This window comes from Cololabis saira, chromosome 8, assembly GCF_033807715.1.
Source record: "Cololabis saira isolate AMF1-May2022 chromosome 8, fColSai1.1, whole genome shotgun sequence".
NCBI classification, from domain to species: Eukaryota; Metazoa; Chordata; class Actinopteri; order Beloniformes; family Belonidae; genus Cololabis; species Cololabis saira.
The window spans coordinates 18,957,846-18,985,309 of NC_084594.1; the positions used below are offsets into that span (position 1 = coordinate 18,957,846).

At 40.4% G+C, this 27,464-nt stretch overlaps 1 protein-coding gene across 3 annotated transcripts in view; it reads right to left on the reverse strand.

Annotated features, from left to right (window-relative positions):
• Positions 1–27,464, reverse strand: part of LOC133448462 (butyrophilin-like protein 2) — a 51,649-nt gene that overhangs the window by 6,168 nt on the left and 18,017 nt on the right. For 2 of the 3 annotated variants that reach the window (XM_061727020.1, XM_061727021.1), the window contains exons 7-8: positions 5,766–6,041; positions 2,792–2,805 (exon numbers count right to left, since the gene is read on the reverse strand). In XM_061727020.1, the coding sequence (XP_061583004.1) occupies positions 2,792–2,805; positions 5,766–6,041 (290 nt within the window). The remainder of the gene's footprint in view (positions 1–2,791; positions 2,806–5,765; positions 6,042–27,464) is intronic. The other variant, XM_061727019.1, reaches the window with a different exon arrangement.

Here is a 27,464-nt window from a genome sequence, read left to right on the forward strand (position 1 = left end):
AGCGGTCACGCTGCCGTCCACACGAATGTGTCGGTGGGAGAGGGGAGCGGTCACGCTGCCTTCACCACAGCGAGCACGCTGCCGTCACCGCCAATGTGCCGGCGGGAGAGGGGAGGGCCACGCTACCGCCAATACGGATGTGTCAGTGGGAGAGGGGAGCGGAAACGCTGCCGTCACCACAGCGAGCATGCTGCCTTCACCACCAATATGCCGGTGGGAGAGGGGAGCGGCCACGCTACCATCAGCACGGATGTGTCAGTGGGAGAGGGAGCGGACACGCTGCCGTCACCACGGATGTGCCGGTGGGAGAGGGAGCGGACGCGCCGCCATCACCACGTAAGTGTCAGTGGGAGAGGGGAGCGGAAACGCTGCCGTCACCACAGCGAGCACGCTGCCGTCACCGCCAATATGCAGGCGGGAGAGGGGAGGGCCACGCTACCGCCAATACGGATGTGTCAGTGGGAGAGGGGAGCAGAAACGCTGCCGTCACCACAGCGAGCACGCTGCCGTCACCGCCAATATGCAGGCGGGAGAGGGGAGGGCCACGCTGCCGTCACCACGGCTATGAGAAAAGGCAAAAATAGGCGTCTTTACTCAAAAAGAAGAGAACAATCCTCTCTCGTTCCTTTCCTTTTTTTTTTTTTTTCATTTTTTTTTCAAAGAAAAAAATAATCTGCAAGGAAAAAATAATGTTGTCACATTAATAAAGTGGGAGAGGAAGCGAAACGCTGTCTCCCTGCGCAGATTGTGATCAGGTGTCAGGCGCAGCTGACAGCTTACCTTCTGTCAGCCGCGCTGGGGGGCGGGGAGGGGAGACGCCGCCGCAACCCGACACCATCAATACCGCGCCGGCCACAGCCTCTCGGAGGACGAAAAAAATCGTTACTCCTACCTGAATGGCACGAAGCTGCACTGAGGCCGGCGGTTTTTTAGGGAGGAAAGGAAGAAGCTTCACAAAGCTCCTATTTCCGTCCTGTACTTCAGACGCGCGATGCGAGAAGAATAAGGAGTCGATCCCATGCTGACGCCGGAAGATATACCCTTCCGGGGGTCATGCAGGGGTCACGGGTGACGTGACATTGTTGGTATTGTACTCGACATGCGCATGCGCGAGGGAAGATATCCAGTGCTTACAGCACCGCCTGGCGGTCAGTAGGGACGAAATAGAACCACTTTGGTCCTCTTCCAGAAGAGTCCCACAAATAAACAGGTCCTATAAAAATAACTTAAAGTCTTATCTATGTCTTGTGTTCTCTCACTGTTCCTTTACCTTTACATCATTTATTTTATTCTAAATGTATGTCATTCAGCACTTTGGTATCTGGTTGCTGTTTTTAAAGTGCTTTATTAATAATGTTGGCTTGGCTTGGATTTCTCCTCTCATCTTTGTTTAGATTTACATCAATTCTCAAATCAGAGCCATTTTTAACTGACACAAATGTAATGTCTGGCATGTTTCGGTGATTACTTCCGCCTTCATGAAGTGATGAACTTTTCCCTTTTGGGTTCAGTGCACTCGCTGATTTCAATATTACACCAAGTTCTGCATCTTTCTCTGTCACCTCAACCGACTATATAATTTCTTTCTCAACATTTAGAAATTTTCTTTGGACTTAAATGCCATGTACTGATTTATGTGCATCGTTGATATATATTTCAAATTATTTTGACAGTTTCACGAAGTACGTTAGTAAGTTAATGCAGTTCCTGTGGTGCAGAAACATAAAATAGTTAAACTTTCTCCAACAGTCATAGGGGCGGTGAAAGGAAAAAACAGACAGCAAATCATTGTTTTGGCGAAATGTTACATCTCACATCTGATATACGAACATTAAATACTTTCTGGTCAATTTTATTTAGAGGCATTATACCATTAAAATTGGCACTCTTTTAGAGATATTTATGAATGTTATGAACATCTGTGTTGTCGTCTTCAGAGACTGAACTTACCCAGATTTTCGTTCTGTTTTTTAAAGGGATTGTGACATGAAAAACAAATTTTTCTTGATTTTTTGTGTTTTGTTGGGTGTCTTGACATCAATTACACCCAAAAAACAACGAACTTTTAACATTCAGTGTATTGTGTGCTTTCTGGGATTTTCCGCATAACTAGGCAAAAACGGCGCATGTGGTTTGGTGGCGGGCCGTTACGTAACGGCCCGCTAAATCACCGCCCCCTCCACCCAGCTCCTGCCTCCTCTCCTCTCCAGCGCACCATAAAGGCTGATTTATGGTTCCGCGTTACACCGACGCAGAGCCTACGGCGTAGGGTTACGCGGCGACGCGCACCGTACGCTGAACCCTACGGCGTAGGCTCTGCGTCGATTTAACGCGGAACCATAAATGAGGCTTAACACGGAGCTGTTTAGAAACTTTACAGCCTCTTTTGTTCTAATCACCGGAGGAAAACTGCTAAGAAGACCCGCGGCCACTGACTGGACTTAAGATAAGGGGACAGTGCTGCTTGCATGCCTTTATTTTTATGATTGTTTGCTGTGGTTCGCCCTCCTGCTTTTCCGTGCATGCTTCGCCTGTCGCTCCCGGCTCTCCGACGCCGCTGTGAGCGTATGGCTGGAGGAGGAGGAGGTTTGGAGGAGGAGCGGAGCAATGATTGACAGGAAAGGGGGGAAAGGAAGCATTTTTCACGGCGCAAAAAAACACTGTAATAAAAAGCCAGGAAAAGAGTACTAGAGTGAAGTTTTTCTTGTTACACTCTTTTAGACACATTTGAGGGATGTTGGCCAAGACTTTTAATAGTGTTAAAAGCATTTTAAAAATGATGTCACAATACCTTTAAGGTGGAATCTAAAAGAGAAAAAAAAAGACATTAATGTTTGTTTGTATAATTTCATCAGTCAAAAAGAAAAATAAAGTCAAAAGTCTTAACCATGATTATGAAACTAAAATTGAAACGAAATACAATTAAAAATAATTAAAACAACACTAAACAATCTTAGATCACATAAAGATCACAGCTCCTTTACAGAAGAGATTAATTTACATCAAAAGATGGGTTATAATCTTATACTATCAATGTTATGACAAGCTGATAGTGTGTGTAGCTTATTCTCTATTAAACAGACCCTTGTAAAATAACTTAATAAATTAACAACAAGAAAAAGTAAATGCATTTTTTTCCACTTTGGTTTTTCTCTAGAATTACAGTGTAATAACTTTCAACATCTTCAAGTATTTGTTTCTTCTTTTTGTTTTTCTCTGTTGGCGTCACCGCAGCAGATCATTCACTTCTGCATCTTCTTCTGTCACAACAACCAACTATATAACCTCTTTCACAACATCCACAAATCTAATTCTCAGTTTCCTTTTTCCGTTTACTTTGACCTCAGGTATCAAGTACTACCATCATCCCAGTGTTTACCTCCACCTCTCTATATAGAAGTCTCTGTAAGATATTATACCTGCTGACATCCTGACCTGCAAGATGCATCCTGACCCTTCTTTCAGGAAAAGACTCATGTCTAGTTGCTCGTGGACCTTTTTTTTCTCAGCTGATTCAGTCTTAAGTTGTGTAGTTTCATCATTTTCCTGTGATGATCCAAAACGTTTCTTGATTACTCGTCTGTAGACAGTCTCAGTGCCACAGCCCGTTACCCTGAAAGATACTGGGCCTGTTTGGTGAGTAACAACTCCAGGAAGCCCTTTGGTGTTCTTCCAGGAGTCTCCTCCAAATAAACAGGCTCACCAACAGCAAACTCTCTTTCCCAGCAGGCTGATCATGGTAAAACTTTTCTGCTTCCTCGCAAGTCAGAATGACCAGCCTCAGCTGCCTCATTATATTTTTGCCGTTGCCACAGTTGGGAAGGCTGTAGTTGCCTCCCATGATCTGGATGGTTATGCAGGTTTGACTCTGCCTTCAGGGACGTGTTGCATTGAATGAGTTTACCAGATGTGGTGCAGGAAGATTTAGCAATAGGGTGATTAATTTTACATATATAAGCTAAGCATTTATACCTACTTTATTGACTAGTTTTGCTCTTTTACTTATTGTATCTCCCTTACGGACATTGAAGCAACAGTGTTTAGAGACTGGCCTTGATCTTATACAGAGTTGTATGGGGGAATACATTTCTGTACTCATGAATAATAAATAATCAGTGACATGTTTGTGCTAAATGAGCAATGACTATATAATTATACTTCAGCCCTGGGGTTAAACAAAATCATCACAACTGACCCTGTCAGTTAAGAGAAACAATGCTGGTCTCAAGAACAATCAGCATTACTACACTACTAAAAAATGTGACTGTATGACAACCACTTATCAATGAATAAACAGTCATAAATCACAGCCACTTTAAAACATGCTGTTGTACCACGCCAGGAGAATTTACATAAAGCATTACATTTATTGCTTTAATAAGAGCGTGGAGTATTTCATGTGTTAATAACTTTTCATTTTGTCAAGATAATTTTTACAATATCATTAAAAAATATATAAAGTGTTTGTTTTTTTATTAATTTGAGAAGAATCCATCATTCATTGAGGACAGGTAACTGTTTTCATACCTTCTCACATATTTCATATGGTTCAGGTATTTTGATGTCTTGTCAGTCAGGGAACGATCAGGGAAACTGTTCATGTCTGCTACGTTAGACACTAACATGAACTAGATTGTATCACACCTGTAGTTTATGATAGTTACTAGTACATGTTTGTTTGTTCATGTGTCCTGGAGGTGTTTATGCTGGACATTACATAGAAGGGGTTGAGCATTTTCATTTATAATTTCATTCTTGCTCTTTTCTTATAAGTTTTTAATTATTACTTTGTTAGTTTTTAAATTTATTTTTTAGTAACTTTTATGGATTCATTTAAAAAAAAAAGGTAATGCTAAATATTTATGTTTATGTTGGCATCAGCTGTTAGTTTGACACCTGTCACGCATGTCACGGGGGGGTGTGGTCAAGGCGTAGTAATCTGGGTCATTGAATGAATGGGCATATATTCACCTGTTCACCGTGGCGGCTGCATGCAGAGGGGGTGAGTAGGGAGAGTGTATTTTTTGTTGACCACATGAATACCGCTTGATTACCGTTTGAATATACGGACAGAGAGTGAACATCTTGCCTTGCCTTGTCTTGCTTTAAGCTGTTTGTTCAGCATGGAGGAGAATAAATGCGGACACGGTTTAACAACACGGAAATGGCTTGTCGTTTATGCAGCGCGTCAGCAGTACCATGCTCCCTCACTTAGCCTCTCAGTGATTTCCTTTTTTTTGGTTTGGAGTCACTACAGGTTATCTTTGTTGAGATTTCCTTTTCTTTTTAATTATATTTAATAATAAATATTTGATTATGAGTTGAGGGATAATAAGATGTAGAAAAATTAAATATTCCAACATAATTTACGTTACTAGTAAGTCGTAAATATTATTTTGTATCAAAATAGTTTTGTCAGGTGGTTCCTTTTGCTATTTAACATTGATAAGTATTATGGGTGTTTTAACATTTCTAAACAGCTCAACTGTACAGTGATTATTATTGATGGTTATTTTGATTCTGATAAATAAAAACAAACTCATCTCGTGCACCTAGTTTCTCTTTTATAACCTAATGATAACATATTTATCTATTTTAATTCCAAATCTAATTCATAATTCACAACTTAAATATCGTTTGGGTCCAATTACAGTTGTAATGAGTCACAAACAGAATGACTAAGTTTACATGTTTTAATGGGCAGAAAATATGATTAAACACAAAAGGAGATTTATTGTAAAATGTAAACTTCCGATAAAACTCACCATGAGGGGATGCATATGTCTCAGGGGATTTAATTTGATGACAGATTTCACTCTGCTCCACAACACAATGATAGTAGTCTTCCATGGTCACAACAGCAGTCAGGACAATGTAGTCGTTTCCATTTTCAGAGACTTTCTCTTCTTTATCAGGAACTCTGGTTCCAGAACTGTCCCGCACCTCCACTTCTGGTTTTGGAGAAGCATCTACAACCTTACACTCCAGATCCACTCCATCATTAGATTTAACATGTCTGATAACAGGAGTTGGACAGGTACCTGTAAACATAATATAAACACAATGAAAAGAAAGTACAGTTTTAGAAAGAAAATACTGAGATTGTTTTTTCTGGTTGAAAGTTATGATTTGTGTAATTTTTAGGATTTTTCAATTCCAGTGAATAACACGTGCTTATTAAGTGATTTATAGGAACAGGGATGTTGAAGTTATGCAACAAACAGCTTGTGGATTCTTCACCAGAATAAATTTTACCGTAATTTCTGTCACATATCAACTCAATAAACCCTCGGCTTTGCAATAAATCCTATCCTCTGTGTTTTTCTTAGGTTATTAATACTAACATTTAAAAAAAACTACTTGTATAGCCAAAATTTTACCAGTGTTTGGCAATTACTTTGCAATACCGGGTTTGTATTGTAATGTATCCGTTTATGGAGGAGATGATCTGTGTCATCATCAGATTAGACTCACCTGGGATGTTTTCTTCAGTTCTGTCTTTTAACCAAATGTAACGCGGAGGTTGTATGCGACCCAATATACGCATATTAAAGTTAATAATTAACAATATTATATGTTTGATGTCGCCCGGAAACGTGACAACAGAAGTGCGACACACCGTTTCAAAGATGAAATGTTCGTTTTTTTAGATACATTCATTTGTCTCAGAAAACAAAACGCTAAATATAATTAATATGGTCTCGTAATAATTAAGTGAATAGTTTACAACTTTGGTGACAATCTGTGTTGTTATATTAACAAGTAATTCATGTTATAAACACAGGGAATTAAGTACAAACTTTAGCTAAATTGGAAAAGTTAAACACCAAAAACGAAATTTCACTCGTTTTCTTCAAACTCTATTTAAAATATACCTGTTTATAATTTGTTTATCTCCATTTATTACATAAAAAGTAATTCCTCAAGCCTTTAGGAAGAAGTTTAATTTGCTAAATTCAAAGACTTTGATAAAAACTTTCCAATGATCCAATAAATCTCTGACACCAGTAAACGCCCAGGAACAAAACAAACCAATCAGCATCGATCTTTAATCTAAAGTAACACATTTATCAGCCTTTTAACTCAAGCAGCCAATCAGAGAAGAGCATGCTTGTGCGAGGTAAATCCCAATGTTATTCACCTCTGGTTTCATCCAATGAGAAGTCAGGACGATGATGACGTACAGAGGTTGTAACCAGAGGAATTACCTGTCGGTCCATGTAATTGAGCTGAAGTATCTGCTCTCTTTGAGATGGGGGAAGTTAAAAATACCCACAGAAATGGGTTTTATCCAATATTTTAAACAAAAAATAATGTTAATAAATATTCATAGGGTAAGTTACACATAAATAACGTTTCTTAAAGTTACATTTGAATTTAATTGACCGTTTTAAGCATTGTTAACAAGAGTTATCATCTTTGTTTGTTAACTTTGAAGAGACTTGTAGAGCTCTGTGTCCATCTGCTGGAGATACTTTGTGCTACACTTTCTGAAATATTTTCCATTCAGATCACTTTATCCAATTAAAATTTGGCATGGATGCTGTAAACAAAATAATTGTTGTATTCTGTGAATTTTAACCTGATATATTGAATTATGTCTGATATGCTGCATTTAGATCATGAAGCTAAAAGTTAAAAATAACAGAGAAGCTGTTTTTTTATTTTAAATCCCAAAAAATGATTAACTTTGTTACTTTAACAATTAAGTTTAATATATGACACAACACCTGATAACATTTAGGTTACAGTGATGCTATGTGCACATCAGTGTTTATTGGGCTTTAACTTATAAAACAGATTTAACTGTTTAGTCTACAACTGCAGACGTGTCTATGACTGAGATCAGCCCTAAGAGGTTAAGGTAGTGCAATCTAAAAGAGAAAAACAAAATACATTTAAGAGTTTATTTGTAGGATTTCATCAGTCAACAAGAAAAATAAACTCAAAGGTGTTAACTCTAATTATGAAACTAAAATTAAAATTGAACAGAATTGAAAATAAATAAAAACACTAAACAATCTTAGATTACATAAAGATCACAGCTCCTTTACAGAAGAGACTAGTTCACATCAGTCATGAATAGGTAATAATCTTATAGTATCAAAGTTCTTACAAGCTGATGGTGAGTTGATGGTAAAGTCCTGGATGAGTCAATTTTTTGACGTTTAAACTGTTGAGTCAGTTCTGCATCTTCCTCTGTCACAACAACCAACTATAAAATGCTTTCACAACATCCACAAATCTAATTCTCAGTTTCCCTTTTTGTTTTTTTATTTGACCTCAGGTATCATGTAGTACCATCATCCATCTGTCTATATAAATGTATCTGTAGTAGGATATGATATCTACTAACATCCTGACCTGCAGTCATACCCTCTGATCACCTCAGTGTCTGCCGTCTACGCCTGTTTATATGGTCAGTCCTGTAGTTTCATCATATGTCAGCTGTCACGTGATTAAAAACATGGATACACATATGTATATTATAATATTATGTCCAAAACAGCATATTAACCATTAATGAAAGGTATTTATTTGTACATCACACGTCACCTGAAACTGCTGCCAGTTTCATGTAAAGATAGTTGATAGTTTATAGTTTTATTTGGATCCCCATTAGTTACAGCAAAACTGCAGCTATTCTTCCTGGGGTCCGATGATGGAGAGGTGATGGAGAAACATTTTTATCAAAGAATAACAGCTGATAGTTATTTTTAATAAGACATGAGATTACCTTTTTCAGTTGTGTTGGGAACTTTGGTTGCTAAAAGTAATAAAGACGGGCTGCTGGCATGTCTGCAAGACACTGAACAACTTACTCCTGATGACAGACTTGTATGGAAGAAATGTACAGGTAGTTATTTCATAAACTTGGGCAAATAATGAGCATCATAGAGGCTCCTATTGGACTGCTGGGGGGTAAAACTGCTGAGGTACTGCCACTCTCTCCTGTACTCTCAGGTCGTCCTCCTGCATTCACCTCACTGTTCCCTCTGCCAGTCTCACCATCACGGGGAGCAGAGCCTCCAGTCGCTCTGCCCCCCGGGGCTGGATCTCACTCCCATCTGAGCATGGGAACACAGACTCACTTCCACCATTCATGCCGGGATATCTGGTTGACGTGTTAGTCTGTTTGATGACAACTTGAAATAATGTTTGGAATGTCTTTGTGTAAAATTTAGTTTGTTGTCCAACAGGGATACTTGAACTAGTCTCTTCTGTAAGAAATTATGTCACATTAAAGTACTTACGGACAGTAAGTTCTATCTTGGATCGTCTCGATGGGTTTTCATGTGGAAAATCACAGGTGTAGTTTCCACTGTCAGCTACCTTTGTTTTCTTAATAACTATGGATGCATTGCCGGACTGTAATTTATCTTTAAAATGAGAGACTCGTCCTTTGAACTGTTGATCGTGATTAGGGTTGTCAGTGCCGGTGTCATACACAGTCTTCCATCCATCTTTCATCCACTTAAAGGTGTTGCCTTCATTGATCGGAGCATCGAAGGAACAATTTAGAACAATATCATTTTCCTCTGCCACAGTAATCTTGGGGATTAATGGTCCTGGAGGAGAAAAAGCACACATTGATATTGTATTAGATATAAAGAGATGAAAACAGACACAATTCGCAAAAATGGCTGTTAAAACCAATTAAAGATTCAAATTTTACAATTAATTTGGGTTTCATTATCCAGTTTTATGATGAATTTGTGTTCATCACATTATTTAATATCACTGGACTGATTAATGAGAAATCAGTGCTGCACATGTTCTCACCCTTCACCTTAAACACTAGTGAAATAAACTTGAACATCACATACAGGAACTTCTAAAGATGGAGGAAGTAAAAATTGAATGTCACTTTAATGTAATTATATTGATGAATATAATGTCTTGTTTATGAGCTTATGAGGTTAATGATTAGTCAGAGATAAACACTGAGCTGCAGTTCACTTCCTCCTCAAATACTCTGCAGACCCAATGACGTCATATCTAAAGTTATAAACGTCTCTGAAAAACCAAGCACCAAGAATGAAATATAATGATAAGTCCTCCATCGTTTTTGTTGCGGAGATGAAGTATTTTATATCATATCATGTCGCTATTTTACAACATCCTCTGAGGAAACTAGCTACAATCTGCAGCTGCAGGTCCCGTTTCCGCATCTCACCATGAACCTGCAGATCATCTTAAAGCTCCAGACTGCCGCATCGATTTGACACAGATGCATTTGTAAAGATAATCTAAATGTTTTCCTTTCCTACCGTTTGGATCAGCAGATAATCCTCCAGACCAGGTCAGGATCCAGAGACACACGAGAGGAAGCAGCTCCATCACTGAACACACCCGAGGATTGAGCATCGCATCTCTGGATGATTTCCGTCTGTGAGCGATCTGATCTCTATCCGAGCTGCAGCCACTCCTTTAAACACCACCTACATATAAGGCTTGTAGTTTCGTTTTAGATTCACGCAAATACCAGGAAACTCATCCCTTCTCTAGAAACAATCAAGCCACGTGTAAATTCATGTGCTACATTAAAAAAATGTCTGAGGGGGGGAATACAATACAAATAAATGTAATGTCATCACTTGTAGCCAAAAAACAACAAGAACTTCGCTGCAAACACTTGCAGTGATGAAAAGTGTTGTTTGGGCAAGAGAAGTTTATTTGTAGAGCACATTTCATGTACCTCAAGGTGCTTTACATAAAAAGATGTAAAAAAAATGCATAAAAAAGATAAAGAGTTTAAAAGCAGAAATTAAAGACAGATAGATATAAGTTAAATAGAATAAAACAAATGAGATAAAATGAATGAAGGTGGGTGTACATTGTGGGAGATTACTGAAATGCAGCAGTTTTTAACAAAAACTGTCAAGTTTTTGTTAAAAAAAACTTTTTTTTAACAAAAAAAGACTGACTTTTTCAACCTTGACTTATAGCAACTGAGTTTCAGCAGATGCATTGATTGATGCATTCTGGGAGTGTATTCCACAGATGAGGATCATACAAGCCTCACTGCTGCGTATCTGTAGGCATTACCCTGATGACCTGAGGGTTCTGGTTGGTTCATGATCGACCAAGAGATCAGAGATGTATTTTGGCCCAAAAACATTCAGAGATTTATAAACCAACATCAGGATTTTAACATCGATTCTGTGACAGACAGGAAGCCACTGTAAAGATCTAAAAAAAAGATCTAAAAACTGGAGTTATATTTAGTTTAAGTTTAATGTGTTTGAAAAATATGAGGGATCCAGTAGATGATACTATTACGGAATTATGTTTTGGGATTGTGTAAACAATATGATTTATTTTTTTATATTATGTTTTGTATGTTTGATCTGAATAAGTTGATCATGTGAGAAGGGTAGGCGTAAATAAGCAATAGCTTCAGCCTATTCCTTTTCGGTTAGGTCTCGTTTGTTTTTTTATGTGAACTAATGCTTTCAGTGGTGACTACATTATGAATGACCTGACCGAAATAAATATATTTTCATTCATTCATTCATTATATGGTCCACTCTGGTCTTAGTGAGGACTCGGGTCTCCTGGTCTTAGTGAGGACTCGGGTCTCCTGGTCTTAGTGAGGACTCGGGTCTCCTGGTCTTAGTGAGGACTCGGGTCTCCTGGTCTTAGTGAGGACTCGGGTCTCCTGGTCTTAGTGAGGACAGGTCTCCTGGTCTTAGTGAGGACAGGTCTCCTGGTCTTAGTGAGGACTCAGGTCTCTTGGTCTTAGTGAGGACTCGGGTCTCCTGGTCTTAGTGAGGACTCGGGTCTCCTGGTCTTAGTGAGGACAGGTCTCCTGGTCTTAGTGAGGACAGGTCTCCTGGTCTTAGTGAGGACTCAGGTCTCTTGGTCTTAGTGAGGACTCGGGTCTCCTGGTCTTAGTGAGGACTCGGGTCTCCTGGTCTTAGTGAGGACAGGTCTCCTGGTCTTAGTGAGGACTCGGGTCTCCTGGTCTTAGTGAGGACTCGGGTCTCCTGGTCTTAGTGAGGACTCAGGTCTCTTGGTCTTAGTGAGGACTCAGGTCTCTTGGTCTTAGTGAGGACTCGGGTCTCCTGGTCTTAGTGAGGACTCGGGTCTCCTGGTCTTAGTGAGGACTCGGGTCTCCTGGTCTTAGTGAGGACTCAGGTCTCTTGGTCTTAGTGAGGACTCAGGTCTCTTGGTCTTAGTGAGGACTCAGGTCTCTTGGTCTTACTGAGGACTCGGGTCTCTTGATCTTAGTGAGGACTCGGGCAGCAGCGTTCTGGACTAACTGCAACTGTTTGATGGAGGTTCTAGGGAGACCCGTGAGACCAGCGTTACAGTAGTCCAGTCTACAAAGGCAAGGCAAGGCAAGGCAAGGCAAATTTAGTTATATAGCACAAAATGTAAAAAAAAATGGCCTACTGTTAAAAAAAATTCAAGATCTGTTCCTTCAAATTTGACAATTAATTTGGGTTTTATTATCCACTTTTATGATGAATTTTTGTCTATCACATTATTTAATATCACTGGACTGATTAATGAGAAATCAATGCTGCACATGTTCTCACCCTTCACCTTAAACACTAGTGAAATAAATTTGAAAATCATATACAGGAACTTCTAAAGATGGAGGAAGTAGAAGTTTAATGTCACTTTATTGTAATTACATTGATGAATATAATGTCTTGTTTATGAGCTTATGAAGTTAATGATTAGTAGGAGATAAACCCTGAGCTGCAGTTCACTTCCTCCTGTGCAGACCCAATGACGTCATATCTAAAGTTATAAACGTCTCTGAAAAAAGAGACGTTTGTAAAGTGCTTTACATTGACATTAAGGGCCTGATTTACTAAAGGTTTGCGTGTGTAAAAACGTGTGCAAACTTGACAGCACCCGCAAACCAAAGTGCCAGCTGATCTACTAACAGCGTGCAAAGAGGACTGCGTCTCTCAAATGCGCAAAATAGCACACGCAATTCAGTTAGTACTTTTGCCCTGATGAATAGTCAATATGGGGTGTACCCGGCAGAAATCCTAAATACTGGGAGGGGAAGATGCAAATTGGTCCATTTACCACGCGCAATGAGATTTACCAAGCCTGAAAGTAATTGCGCGTGTTGTGATTGCGTCTGTATTTAATACGTTCGAAAGGAAGGTGCTAATCTGCTGCTGCCGTTATTGTGGCAAGGAGGCGACATTCAAAATCAAAGAATACGCAGAGAGAGAGTCTTTATTCTGCTGCATGCTATTTTAAAAATGGTTGCACAAGTTTTATTAAAGGCCACTTTTTCTTTAGTTCTTCGCCTTATATCTTGCCACCTTCTTTTAATGTGCCCCCCTCCACTCGCCCACAAGCAGGCCAAGCCTTTGTGCCAAACTTTGTATTTTATTGATTACTTATCTTATTGAACGTGAAATCATCCTTCGTAAATTACATTTAATTAAAACCCGTGCTTATTAATCACAAAACACAGGTTAAACATCATGACCAAATCCGCTCCGACCCGCTGTGTCAGTATCAGCGCAGACAGACTGCAGCTTCGCCTGAATTATGGTTCTGCGTTAAATCGACGGCGTAGCCGACGGCGTAGGGTCGCGGTGCAGTGTGCGTCGCCGCGTACCCTACGCCGTCGGTTCTGCGTTGGTGTGACGCGGAACCATAAATCAGCCAATCAGGCAGCAAGGGGTTGGGGGAGCTGGGTTGATGTTGATCCGCGGACCAAACTTGTTAACGAGCATCAAACTCACTCTTATCTACGCGGAAATAACGCTAAAATATAAAGAAGGCGTCCCAAAGTGTGATCTATGGTGAAATAGGAAAATTAAGATGTGCAACTCTTCTAAAGGTGAGACATGCATTTAATTGACTTCATGGCGCCAGCTTTGGCGTTTATTATTACGCAAATGTGGAATGTTTGGGTCTGTCTAATTTCGTCAAATTAAATTTGGAGATTCACCGGTCACATTTTTATGTGTATGCGTTGTATGAGAGAGAGATGGAGAGGGCGAGGGAGGGAGGGAGAGACGTGGTCTGTACGTCGTTGTTTTTTGTTTTTTTGCAGTTTGGGTGCACAATACACTTGTGTGTGTGTGTATTAAAAAGAGATTTTGCAGTATGTTGTGTAATTGAAACTGGTTTGCTGTGATCGTTGATGGCAAACTCATATTAAGCATTTACATCGCTGCATGGTTATTATGTGCCTCCCAATTAGATCTGTTCTGCCGCCGACTCTGTTTTAACCTCATCTGCCGTTCTTTTTGTCTTATAACTGCATTTATTCTATCGCAGATTTTCTCCGATATTGCGTTTCTTTTGGTAATGTTTAAATTTCTTTGCTGTAGTTCATGAATGTGTTTATTTGCCTCTTCCACTAATATCTCTAACTCCAACTCGTCAAATTTCATTTTGCGCTTGTGACTTGTGACTGTGCTTTCCATCCACTCTCCATGGCGCAAAGTTTGCGCTCGCAAACCGTAAGACGCGCAACACCTCATTTAAATACTGCGGTTTGCACGTGTTATCAATTGCGCACGCAATCTTAGTTGATCACCCGCAAAACACACAACAACAGCACGCGCAAACTTTTTCAGTGCACACGCAATTTAGTACTCTTTATTTAGGATCTTAGTAAATCGGGCCCTAAAAGCGGCAAGACATAATTAGACAGTAAATAACAAATAAGATTGAATAAGATGATAAGAAAAGAAGTAAAATAATAAAAAGCACAAGCTGTTAAAAATAAGGGCAGTAGAATACAGCAGGTAAGTTTAATTTAGGAGTACGCTTGAGTAAACAGTAATGTTTTTAGGCCTGATTTAAAGGAGCTGACAGTTGGAGCAGACCTCAGGTCTACAGGAAGTTTGTTCCACCGGTGAGGAGCAGAATAAGTGAACGCTGCCTCACCTTGCTTGGTTCTGGTTCTTGGGACACACAACAAACCAGATCCAGAAGACCTAAGGGGTCTGGGAGCTTCACAGGGAATTAACAGATCCAGCAGGTATTTTGGTCCAAGACCATTCAGTGCTTTGTAGACCAGCAGTAAGATTTTAAACTCTATTCTTTGACCCACTGGAAGCCAGTGTAGTGATTTCATGACCGGTGTAATATGGTCCAGTTTCCTGGTGTTTGTAAGGACTCTGGCGGCAGCGTTCTGGATCAGCTGCAGCTGCCTGATAGATTTCTTGTTAAGGCCTGTAAAGATGCCATTGCAATAATCCAACCTACTGAAAATTAATGCATGAATAAGTTTTTCCATGTCTTGTTTAGACAGAATCCCCTTAATTCTAGCAATGTTTTTTAGGTGGTAATAGGCAGATTTAGTGATAAACTTTAGATGGCTGTTGAAGTTCAGGTCTGAGTCAATAATTACACCAAGATTTCTGGCTTGATTTGTAGCTGTCAATGACATGGAGCCAAGGTGAGCGCTGATCTTTTCCCTTTCATTTTTAGGGCCAAAAATGATCACCTCTGTCTTTTCTGCATTTAGCTGGAGAACATTCTGGCACATCCACTTATTGATTTGGTGAATACAGTTACTCAATGAGATCATGGGATTGTAGTCATGTGGTGACACTGAAATATAGAGCTGTGTGTCATCGGCAAGTATAGTAGGAAATGTTGTGATGTTCCATAATCTGAGCTAGGGGTAGCATATAGATGTTAAATAGAAGCGGTCCGAGAATGGACCCTTGAGGAACGCCACATGTGATCTTGGTTCTCTTAGACTCATGGTTTCCAATTGACACAAAAAAGGCCCTATCATGCAAGTAAGATTTAAACCATTGAAGCACGGTGCCAGTAAGTCCCACCCACTTTTCCAATCTGCTGAGAAGAATTTTATGATCAACTGTGTCGAATGCAGCACTGAGATCCAATAATACCAGAACAGAGGATTTGCCTGCATTATTATTCAGATGAATATCATTTAGGACTTTGATGAGTACAGTCTCAGTGCTGTGGTGTGGCCGAAATCCAGACTGAAATACATTAAAGAGGTTGTTTTGCATCATAAAAGCATGGATTTGCTGGAAAACGACCTTTTCAATGATTTTCCCCAAAAATGGCAGATTTGATATTGGCCTATAGTTACTAAGTGTTGTAGCATCCAGATTTGAGTTTTTTAGAAGAGGTTTTATTACTGCAGTTTTCAAGGCATGGGGAAACTGGCCTGTTTGAAGAGAAGTATTTATTATCTGCAATACATCCGGAGCTATGCAGTTTAAAACTGTTTTAAAAAGGTTTGAAGGCAGAATATCAAGACAGCATGTTGTGGGCTTTAATTTTGAAACTGTTTTTTTGTTAGGGTTGTATTATCTAATATGCTGAACTGTCCGAGCTTTACTAGAGGATAGGAAGGCCAGAGTGTTGTCATTCCTGAGGTGGAGCACATTGCTTGTCTTATCTGTAATATTTTGTTTGTGAAAAAGTCAGCAAAGTCGTTACAGGCCTTTTTTGACAGCAGTTCAGGGGGGATTGAGGCTGTGGGGTTTGTCAGTCTTTCTACCACAGAAAACAGGGTGCAAGCATTATTACTGTTTCTATCGATAATCTCTGAAAAATACGATTGCCTTGCATTCTTCAGTTTCTGGTTATAGTTGCGAAGACTCTCTTTATAAATGTTGTAATATACCTGAAGTTTGTTTTTTTGTCTACATATCCTTCTCTTTTCTTTAACCAGTGTGGTGTTTCTCCAGGGTGACTTTTTCCTCCCGGACAGAACTTTGGTCTTAATTGGGGCAATAGAATCAATAACAGTCATAACATTGGAACTGAAACTGTTAACAAGGTCATCCACTAGAACTGAGGACAGGGTTGGTGATGGTGTAAAACCCTGGGTGAATAATGCACAGGTGTTATCATTTATATAACGCTTTCTGATTACCTCTGCTTCACCTTTCATAGGATTGGCAATGGTGGTCATTTTGAACAATACACAGTAGTGATCAGACAGAGCAATATCGTTCACCACAACCTCTGAGATATTAAGACCTTTGGAAATAATTAAATCTAAAACATGTCCTCGGTTTTGCGTTGAATCTGTGACATGCTGGGAAAGCCCAAAATTATCCAGAATATTTAAAAGTTCCTTAGCACACCCATCTTTGGGATTATCAACATGAATGTTAAAATCACCCACTAAAACAACACAGTCAAAATCCATGCACATAATTGACAGTGGTTTGGCAAACTCATCAAAAAACCTTGCATCATATTTGGGGGGTCTGTAGATGGTCACTAAGATTGCTCGACGGGGGGATTTTAACTGAATGGCAACATATTCAAAGGAATCAAATTTACCATAAGACATTTTCTTGCATTGGAAGCTGTCCTTGAACAGAGTTGAAACTCTGCCTCCTCTCCTATGTATTCTTGCTTCACTAAAGAAACTAAAATTCTGGGGTGTTGACTCAATAAGAACTGTTGCACTATTTTCCAGACTTAACCAAGTTTCAGTTAAAAACATAAAATCAAGGTTGCGCTCGTTAATAAAATCATTGATTAAGAAGGATTTGCCAACAAGAGACCTGATATTTAAAAGGGCTAAATGTACATGTAAATCCTTAACCGGAGACACTGGTGAGATTCGAGGATGACATGTTATACTCAACAGATTAGCAGATTTAATTGAACTTTTTTAATTTCTCACCAGTTTGATACGTTTTCTGTTACCTATCATCACAGGGATAGAGATTTAATTCCATGGGGCCCAGACTTTTCCTGGGACAGAACAATGTTAATATTGACATCACAACCTGGACCCGGCCCATATCAGACATCACTGATATGGTAGTTCAGAGGAGGGGAGGGGGGGCGGTGACTTTTGGTTAGCCGCTTTGTCCGAGGTGGTGGTTTGGGAATGGTTGGGCGATGTGCGGGGTTAGATAAAGGATTTTGGCATGGTGTTAGTTGTAATCCAATATTCACCAGGCTTTTCATTCTGTCAGTGAATTCCAGGAGTGGGGAGTCCTGACTGCCTGGAGAGAGAAAGCTGGGTGGGCTCTCGGGGGGTGAGGGTTTGATGTCTCCTGTTGGGGCTGGGGGAGACTCCCCCTGTTGGGGTGAGGATAAGGATGATGATGCAGTTTCTCTCTGACTCTGTTTTCCATGGTCAGTCCTTGTCTCAGTGTTCTCATCCCAGCGCCGCCTTATCAGTTGTTTTGGAATGTCCTGCCTCTTGTTGTTGATGGGGGCCTGTTTGTGACGCAGATGATAAAAGTTTTTGCTGCTGAGTAACCGCCCACCAGCCTTATTCAGACGAGAGCCACCTGCCTTAAAAAGATGCTTGCGACCCCAAAAGATGAAGAAATGATCAATGAAGTTAATTGATTGAGCAGCACATGCATCTTTAAGCCATCTGTTTAGCGCCATCAGCCTGCTGAATCTCTAATCTCCCTGCCAAACCGTCGGTATTGGTCCACTGAAAAAAACCTCAGTATTTAAACATGCAACTGTGCTCATCAGATCAGTAAGGTCTTGCTTTAATATTTCTGATTCTTGCTTGACAACATCAAGGGCTCCTGTGTGTATGACAACAGCTTTAGCTGTCGGATGCTCTGCAGCAAGGCTCCCGATCTTCTTTGTGATATCAGACACCATGTCGTTGGTAAAACAGTACTTTTGAGTTTTTGCTGCAGAATGATTTTATCTCATTGACAGCTCCGTTGCCCACTATCAGCGTACGAGGCCCAGACGTTAGCTCTGCCTGTAGCCCTTTAGCAAGGGATTTAGTCTCATACCTGTTTCTGGAGCCGGAAGATGAGCCTTCTGGAGTTTGAGAGAGAGGAGTAAATCTGTTCTCCAGTAGAATCCCTGTGTCCTGAGGCGGTTTGCTCTTAGCTGTTGTTGTAGCCTTCCTCCTGTTGCCGGGTACTGGGGTTGAATAGCCATTTCTGTGCGATGGAAGTGCAGGCCACCAGGTGCTAGGTTCTGCCTGCTAACCGTCTTCTCAGATCTGAGGGAGGCGATTTGTAGTGCTTTGGCTTCGCACCAAGAGAGTTCGTTGCAGCTCCTGTTGCATCTTGGTGCTGTTAGTTAGCTTTCTGTTAGCCTGCTCCCTTTCGCTGTTTTGGGAAGTCGGCAGAGTAGATTCATTCCCATATTGTCCATTTATCTCTCCATTCACTTCGAGCCTGTCCAGCTTTTACAAAAGATAAAAGCTGGACAAGTGAGACATCAGTCCTTTAATTCTCAGTATGTCCTCTAGGTGATAACAGGCTGATTTCACTACTGTCTTTATGTGGTTGTTAAAATTCAGGTCTGAGTCCAGAACCACTCCCAGATTTCTGCCTTGGCTGTTTTTAGCTTCATTGCTTGAAGCTGAGTGCTGACTTTTACAGTTTTTGCCCATTGCTTGAACACTATAGACCTATGCTTAAACTAAAGTAACACAACTTGAAACTTTTGTTACCATACCTCAAACACATGTACCCATACCTTAAACCAAAGCGCTGCTTTGCACTCTAGTTGCAATTCTGCAACACACTTAGTCCTTTAAGCAACACACTTGGTCCTGCATACTAGACTCTATTTCATACATAAGACACTTCGTTCACAAATGAAATCTCAGGGTGCCATTTGTAAAACACAAAATACAAAAAATACAAAACCAAAATACAAAACACATCGGTTAATTGCAACCACTCAAATACACACCTGAAGGCACTTGCTTGCTAAACGTAACACCAATCAGCCAGCAACAAAAAGGCCTCAGTTTAGCCATTTCAAAAACTTTGCAAGCATGGAGAGCAAGAGGCAGAGGGAGAGCTAGAGGACGAGGAAGAGGACGACAAGGAGGGCAAGGACAAGGTCGAAGAGGCAATGCACGGACCTCCATATCTGACGATATAAGGGCAACTTTGGTGGATCATGTTATAGATCATGGCCTGACAATGAGGGAAGCTGGGCAGAGAGTCCACCCGCACCTCACACAGTGGCATCTATAATACTGTAAGAACATTCAGACTGGAAAACAGGTATGTTTTCCCCTCTCTACCTTCTACTCAGATGGTATTTACGGCACTCTACAATATATCACATTACCACATCACATGTACAGGGTATTGCAGGGTTCAATACAGTGGATGATACATTATATACAGTGAAGTACTGTAAGAAAAAGAATCAAACTGATGACAATTTGTGTTTGTATTTCTCTAGAATTACTAAAAAAACCTTCTGGGGGAGGACGCCAACGCCTGTTCACACAACATGAGCCCACGTGCAGTATGCACAATTATTTGTTTACAGTATTAGTCTAGACGGATTTCAGAAAAAAGGCCTTTTATAAGAAGTAAGGAGCATTTATGGGTACAAGTCGGGAACCGGCCTACCTTACATATTTCAAGGGTGCTGAGTCCAAAAAAACCGGTACCCGAGTGAAATTTTGAGTTTTTTACCTTCTAATTTGCATATCAAAATGGCCACCAAATTGCCCATCTTGCACAGTTATTGGACCATTTCCTCCTATTTTTTTTTGTAAGTAGGCAATCAAGATGAGGAAATTAAGTTTCTAGATCGATAGTCAAGGGTCAAACAAGGATATAGTGGAGGCTCAGTGCCTTTTTTATGTATATATATATGCAAAATACCAATTTTTAAGGTGAAATTAAGCATTATTTGTGTCATTTTTTAAGGCCGACATAAATATTAAATAAAAGTTACTCTGAAATTTTTCCTGTTGATATGACATACGATGTACACCATATTATATGATAACAAAGAAAAAAATCCATTGCAAGTTGTCTGGGATTTCATGTTTTTTTTTTTTTTTTTTTTTGCAAATTAAGCATTTGCTCTCTAAATTCTCTAAAAACCCAGGTAAATAGGGAAAAATATTCAAACAGAGACCACCATGAAACATACCAAGTTGAATATTTAGATCAGTACATAGCATGGTCAGTCCCATCGCTGAGGACCCCCTTTGCCTGAGGTGAATTAACAGCAAAGAGGATCGTAACAGTTTCACACGCTTTGGTACCTATAGCCACCTGCAGCCACCTTTAGCCACCTGCAGCCACCTGCAACCACCTATAGCCACCTGCAGCCACCTGCAACCACCTATAGCCACCTGCAGCCACCTGCAACCACCTATAGCCACCTGCAGCCACCTGCAACCACCTATAGCCACCTGCAGCCACCTATAGTCACCTGCAGCCACTTATAGCCACCTGCAGCCACCTATACCAACCCGCAGCCACCTGCAGCCACCTATAGTCACCTGTAGCCACCTATACCAACCTGCAGCCACCTGCAACCACCTATAGTCACCTGCAGCCACCTATACCAACCCGCAGCCACCTGCAACCACCTATACCAACCTGCAGCCACCTGTAGCCACGTGTAGCCACGTGCAGCCACCTATAGCCACCTGCAGCCACCTGCAGCCACCTATAGCCACCTTCAGCCACCTATAGTTACCTATAGCCACCTGCAGCCACCTATAGCTACCTGCAGCCACCTATACCCACCTACAGCCACCTACAGCCACCTACAGCCACCTATAGCCACCTGCATCCACTTATAGCCACCTGCAGCCACCTATAGCCACCCGCAGCCACCTATAGCCACCTGCAGCCACTTATAGCCACCTGCAGCCACCTATAGCCACCTGCAGCCACCTATAGCCACCTGCAGCCACTTATAGCCACCTGCAGCCACCTATAGCCACCTGCAGCCACCTATAGCCACCTGCAGCCACTTATAGCCACCTGCAGCCACCTATAGCCACCTGCAGCCACCTATAGCCACTTATATCCACCTGAAACCACCTACAGCCACCTGCAGCCACCTATAGCAACCTGCAGCCACCTGCAGCCACCTACAGCCACCTATAGCCACCTGCAGCCACCTGCAGCCACTTATAGCCACCTGCAGCCACCTATAGCCACCTGAAACCACCTATAGCCACCTGCAGCCACCTATAGCAACCTGCAGCCACCTACAGCCACCTACAGCCACCTGCAGCCACCTGCAGCCACCTATAGCCACCTACAGCCACCTATAGCCACCTGCAGCCACCTATAGCTACTTATAGCCACCTGCAGCCACCTATAGCCACCTACAGCCACCTATAGCCACCTGCAGCCACCTATAGCCACCTGCAGCCACCTGCAACCACCTGCAGCCACCTATAGCCAAATGCCGAAAATTGGGGCTGTTATGCACTGAAATGTGTACATGTCAGAGTGATGACCAATGTCCTTGTTTAAATGTGGAGTTGTAGTCCTCAAGCATACCAAGGCAATGGGTAACCAAAGAACTTGGAAAAGGACTGCAGAAAGAAATACTAATCAAAATGAAATTCCAAAGACAAATGGCACACAAGCAAACTAGAAAGGTATAAAATCAATTTACCAAAACAAGTGACCTATGGAACTTACAGAAGAAGACAGATGAAAGCAAAGCATTTCAGCTAGAAACATGAAAGAAAAATATACAGAAACAAGATCTGATCTGTAGAACTGTTCAAGGGAAGTTTCATGTTTTTTTTCCCCTATTCACTTAAATTTTTTGATGTTTGAATTAAGAGCATTATGCTTTGTTTGCATAAAAAAATGAATTCTCAGACAACTTGCAATGGTGTTTTTCTTAATTATTATGTAATATGGAATACATCACATATCATATACACACTGGGAACATTTAAGAGTGATATTGACTGAATATTTATGTCGGCCTTAAAAATGACACAAATAATGCTTAATTTCACCTTAAAAGTTGGTATTTTGCATATATATATACATAAAAAGGCACTGAGCCTCCACAATATCCTTGCTCTGACCCTAGACTATAGATCTAGACACTTAATACATCATCTTTGAATGCCTACTTACAAAAAAACTTGGGGAAAATGGTCCAACGACTGAGCAAGACAGGCAGTTTGGCGGCCATTTTGATATGCAAATTAGAAGGTCAAAAACTCTAAATTTCGCTCGGGTACCGGTTTTTTGGGATTCAGCACCCTTGAAATATGTAAAGTAGGCCGGTTCCCGACTTGTACCCATAAATGCTCCTTACATTCACTTTTTGGGTACATCCCGTCTAGTCTATATAGTGTTTTTTCTAATTATTTTTTTTTAGTTCACGTTACTATGTACAACATTGAGTAGGCCTATTTGGTTTGGTTTTTTTGGTTGCTTGAAAATGTGCCTGCTGAATAAACAAAAATAAAAAAACAAAATCAAAGACTGCAGTGTTTTATATAAAGTAGACTAGTGTGTTCTCCCTGATCTGAAAGTGTATGCATATGATACAAGTCCACCAAGTATTTTTAGGTTTTGATAGCAGAGTCTAGGCAGTGATAGTGGATTTTCAATTTGACACAGATGTGAAAGGTATATTTCCCAGTGTTGTGTCATGCTTACATACTTACGTTGCTTGAACTGTGTTCAAGCTACGGGCAAAAACTGTAATCCTTCTTCCTCGGCTCCAAACACTATTATTTCTGTTTTGTCTTCATTTAACTGAAGAAAATTTTGGCACATCATTCTTCAATTTGATTATTGCCTCCTGGTGTGATGGTTATATAGATTTGTGTGTCATCTGCGTACTTATGGCAATACATTTTTTTTTATTTCTTAATTTGAGTGAGTGGGATCATATAGATCAGTGATTCTTAACCATAGGGCTGCGGCCCAACGTTGGGCCGCGAGCGCCACCTAGAGGACCGCAAAAACATTTCAGTTTTGTACTTCTGGGCCGCGGGCCCACAAGGAGAAGAATACAAATGAGGAGAAGAATACACTCAGCTAGCTGTACGTGTAATAGTAAGAGAAATGGTGTGTATTTACAGAAAAAATCCTTTATTTTGCACAGAGTACGTTTAGATCCGCCAGGATCAGGGATCCTATGGCGTAGGCTCTGCGTCGATTTAACACGGAACCATAATTCAGGCTTAAGAGGACGTAAGTGAAGCCACCATGAGAAGTTAAGGGGGGCGCATGAATCGCCCGTGATTGCCCGGCGGCGGCTCCGTGGCGGGACACCTGGGGTGGACCGGGAGACCTGGGGCTCGCTGCCGAGAAGGAGACGAGACTCCTGGGGGAGCTGCCCCGCAGAGGCGGGCCGGAAGGCCGGAGGAACTGCCCGGCTGAGCGGGAGCCGACGCGTCCCCGCGGGCGGCTCCGTCGTTACTGCTGAAAGATTGTACATGTAGATGCAGGGCTGACGTGTCTGCTGGACTGGACTGTTGGTCGGGCTTTCGCAAAAGCATTGGATCGGCTGCAGCGCGGCCAGAGCTGCAGGCTCGTACCCGTCACAGCTGATCAATTCTCCCGGTCTCATTGATCACTTCTCCCGATCGCAGCTGATCAGACTCGGATGAAACCCGACACGCTGAGGTCTGACAACTGATTAATGTAATAACTTAAAGTAAAATCAAACTAAGTTTTGTTCCCGCTCTATTTTTAAATAGACACTTCTATGTGTGTGTGTTCAGGCGGCGCTCCGTGTGTGTTGACGGGGCCTTTCCACACGGTGTGTGTGTGTTTTAAATCCAGAAATGACACAAAACTGAGGGTGCTCCTTTTCCACACGGCGCCCGAATGGTCATCAATATACGGTAATTAGCTTGGCTCTATATACAGAGATGAGAAGCGTAACAGGTGGAAAGGGAAGTTCAACCCGGAATGGACAGATTCATCCTTGTTCAGTCTTCACACTGGGACAAAACCAGTGTGTCTCATACGTTCAGAGACCGTGGCGTCCAAAGTGCGAAAGTGAAACGCCACTGAAACAAAACACAAAGTTTTTCATCAAACATATTCACTCAAGTCTGAACTGAAGTCACAGAAAATAAGCTGACCATCTTAAAACATGTTTGGGTCCGCATATAGCTGTGAGGCAGCTTTCTCCACAATGAACATAATTAAAACTAAATATCGTTCCAGGCTCATCAATGAGCACCTTCTCATGTGCATGAGATTCTGACACCATCCAGTCCAGATTTAAAGTCCTGGCAGGAGAAGTTAGAGCTCAGTTCTCTCACTGAACGACAGAAAGTGGGGGCATAAGATTATAAGAAGGGAAGAAAGAAAAACTGCAAAACTGTTAAATTGTTAAGATGTGTTTATATTCATTTAGTATAAAAATGTGTTGAGACAATTAAAAAAGAAAAGGGGAAATTCAAACTGCTGGTAGAGAACTAAAATAAGCTTTTTGGGCTTTTGAAAAATAAAATAAAATTTATTTTTTTTAATTGCAGTCCTTCTTTAACCTTATAAGAGAAAAAAAAAACATGTGTAATTCAAGTTACACATGTTAAGTGGCAAATATTTTTCAAATGTACTTTGTTTAAACAGTCAGATGCAGATGTTGATACAACTGTGAGACTACTTGAATATATACACACACACACACACACATATATATGTGTATGTGTATTTATATATATATATATATATACACACACACACACACACATATATATGTGTATGTGTATATATATATATATATATATATATATATATATATATATATATATATATATATATATATATATATATATATATATGTGTGTGTGTGTGTGTATATATTATGATGTTCTGGACCTTCACTTGAGTACATTTTCTCTAAATGGACCTCTTAAAGTTTTAGTTGAATACCCCTGCTATACAGCCTCAAGGTCAGAAAGGTTAAGAACCCCTGATATAGATGTTAAACAACAAAGGCCCCAGAACTGAGCCTTGGGGTACAGCAGCTGTTTAAATTACTAATAAAAAGAATTATAAATACTAATGTCTCTGCTCTTTTTTCACCATTTTTGAATTCACGTAGTACGTTGTTGTTAAGGCCGAGGGAAATAGCATACGTTTTAAATCTTCACAAGTCTGCTGCTAACTTGAGAAATAAATGTTATTTGCTCTCAGAAGCAGCTACCTGAGCTGTCAGGATAAATAAAAGACTGTCGCACGGATGGAATATGCTGTTATTGGTCTCCATGTAACAGTGTGCAGATAACAGAGACACCAGACCAAGACAAACAATCATACTTTTATTTTAGAACTATTTTTCCTCCCGTCTACAAGGGAGACAACAGAAGAGACATTCATGTCTCTTCTGTTGTTGCTAATCCCAAAACTTATCTGGCCATCTTGCCTCAAACCTTCTCAAACTTGCTTTACATCAGTTTTAGTGTGAAACTGTCTTGTTTAGAGAATCAACCTGCTGTGATTTAAGATGTTATGAGGCAGATAATGTTCACGTATCAGAATAAGGTACCTGAGATCGAACCACAAAGAAGAGGGAGACCAAAGACATTTTTAAATGTGTCTAAAGAAGTTCAGCAGTTGGACGTTGTGACAGACGAAGATGAAGATGACGAGGTGAGATAGAAATTGATCATCCAGGTGACTTTAAATCAGAGAAGCTTGAAGACTAAAACAATCTGACTCCAATTAAACAATGTGGAAACAATTAAAACAGCTTGCAGGAGCAGTTTTTTTTTTCTCAAACTTTATTTCTAAATATATCAAATATGTTGCAAATATGTATATATTTTGCTGGTAACCGGAAGCAGACTACCAAAATAATACCTCAATGCGGTCAGACTGTTTATAAAAACGAATTAAAACAAACTTACTGGGGAAAATGGACATATGTCATGGTGATAGTAACTACCCAAGATAGAAAACAAACAAACAAAACATGCTTGATGAAATCTTTTACTGTTTTTGAGTTTTTGGTTTCCATTTTAAGGAAGGAGGATGTAGTGGGCTGTGAATGATGTGTGGAGGTGTGTTGCAGTCACTGCGCTATGTAGCCACACTACAGACATTTTTAAAATGTTTTTAGAGAAAGTGAAACGATTATCAGTGAAGTGTAACATGATTTTTGAAACATGCTCCTGATATCGTGACTTTTGATTCTGAGTGGATGATTGGATTAAACACATGGTTTTGTCTGGTACCGAATACCTCCGATTTTTAATACAAAATATGAATTGATTTAATTCTTTGTTGTTGTTTTTCTTCAATCTTTATCCTGATTTTCTTCCCACTTATGTCCACTTCCCCTCTATAAGCTTTTTTTCTTTTACAGTTTGTGGCATCTCTCCAGGTGGGATGAGACAATCCCCAGAAGACCTGCATTGATGCTTCACAGGCCGTCTGCAATAAGATTACCTTTTCTCGGAGGACTCTGGTTAGGATTAGATTTGTGCAGTCGGATGTAGAAAGTTTTTCTAAAGTTGAATTTGTGTTGACTAGTTTGTTCAAATATTTTTATGCATCACTGAATAGAAATGAGCTTAACATAACAGACATCTTAAAAAGATATCTGTTGTTGGATTCATTCACACAAATTTAAAGTTTTAATAATGCATGTGTAATAAAAAATAGAATAAAGTTCTCATTGAAATTGATAATTGACAAATATATCTCTCAAACATATCTCTGTGTATATCTGTTCAACAGAAACAGCAAATGTCTAAGATTAGTATGGTGAAATATAAAAGTGCCTCTGAGTGTTTGCTGTTAACCAAAAAGCAGAGG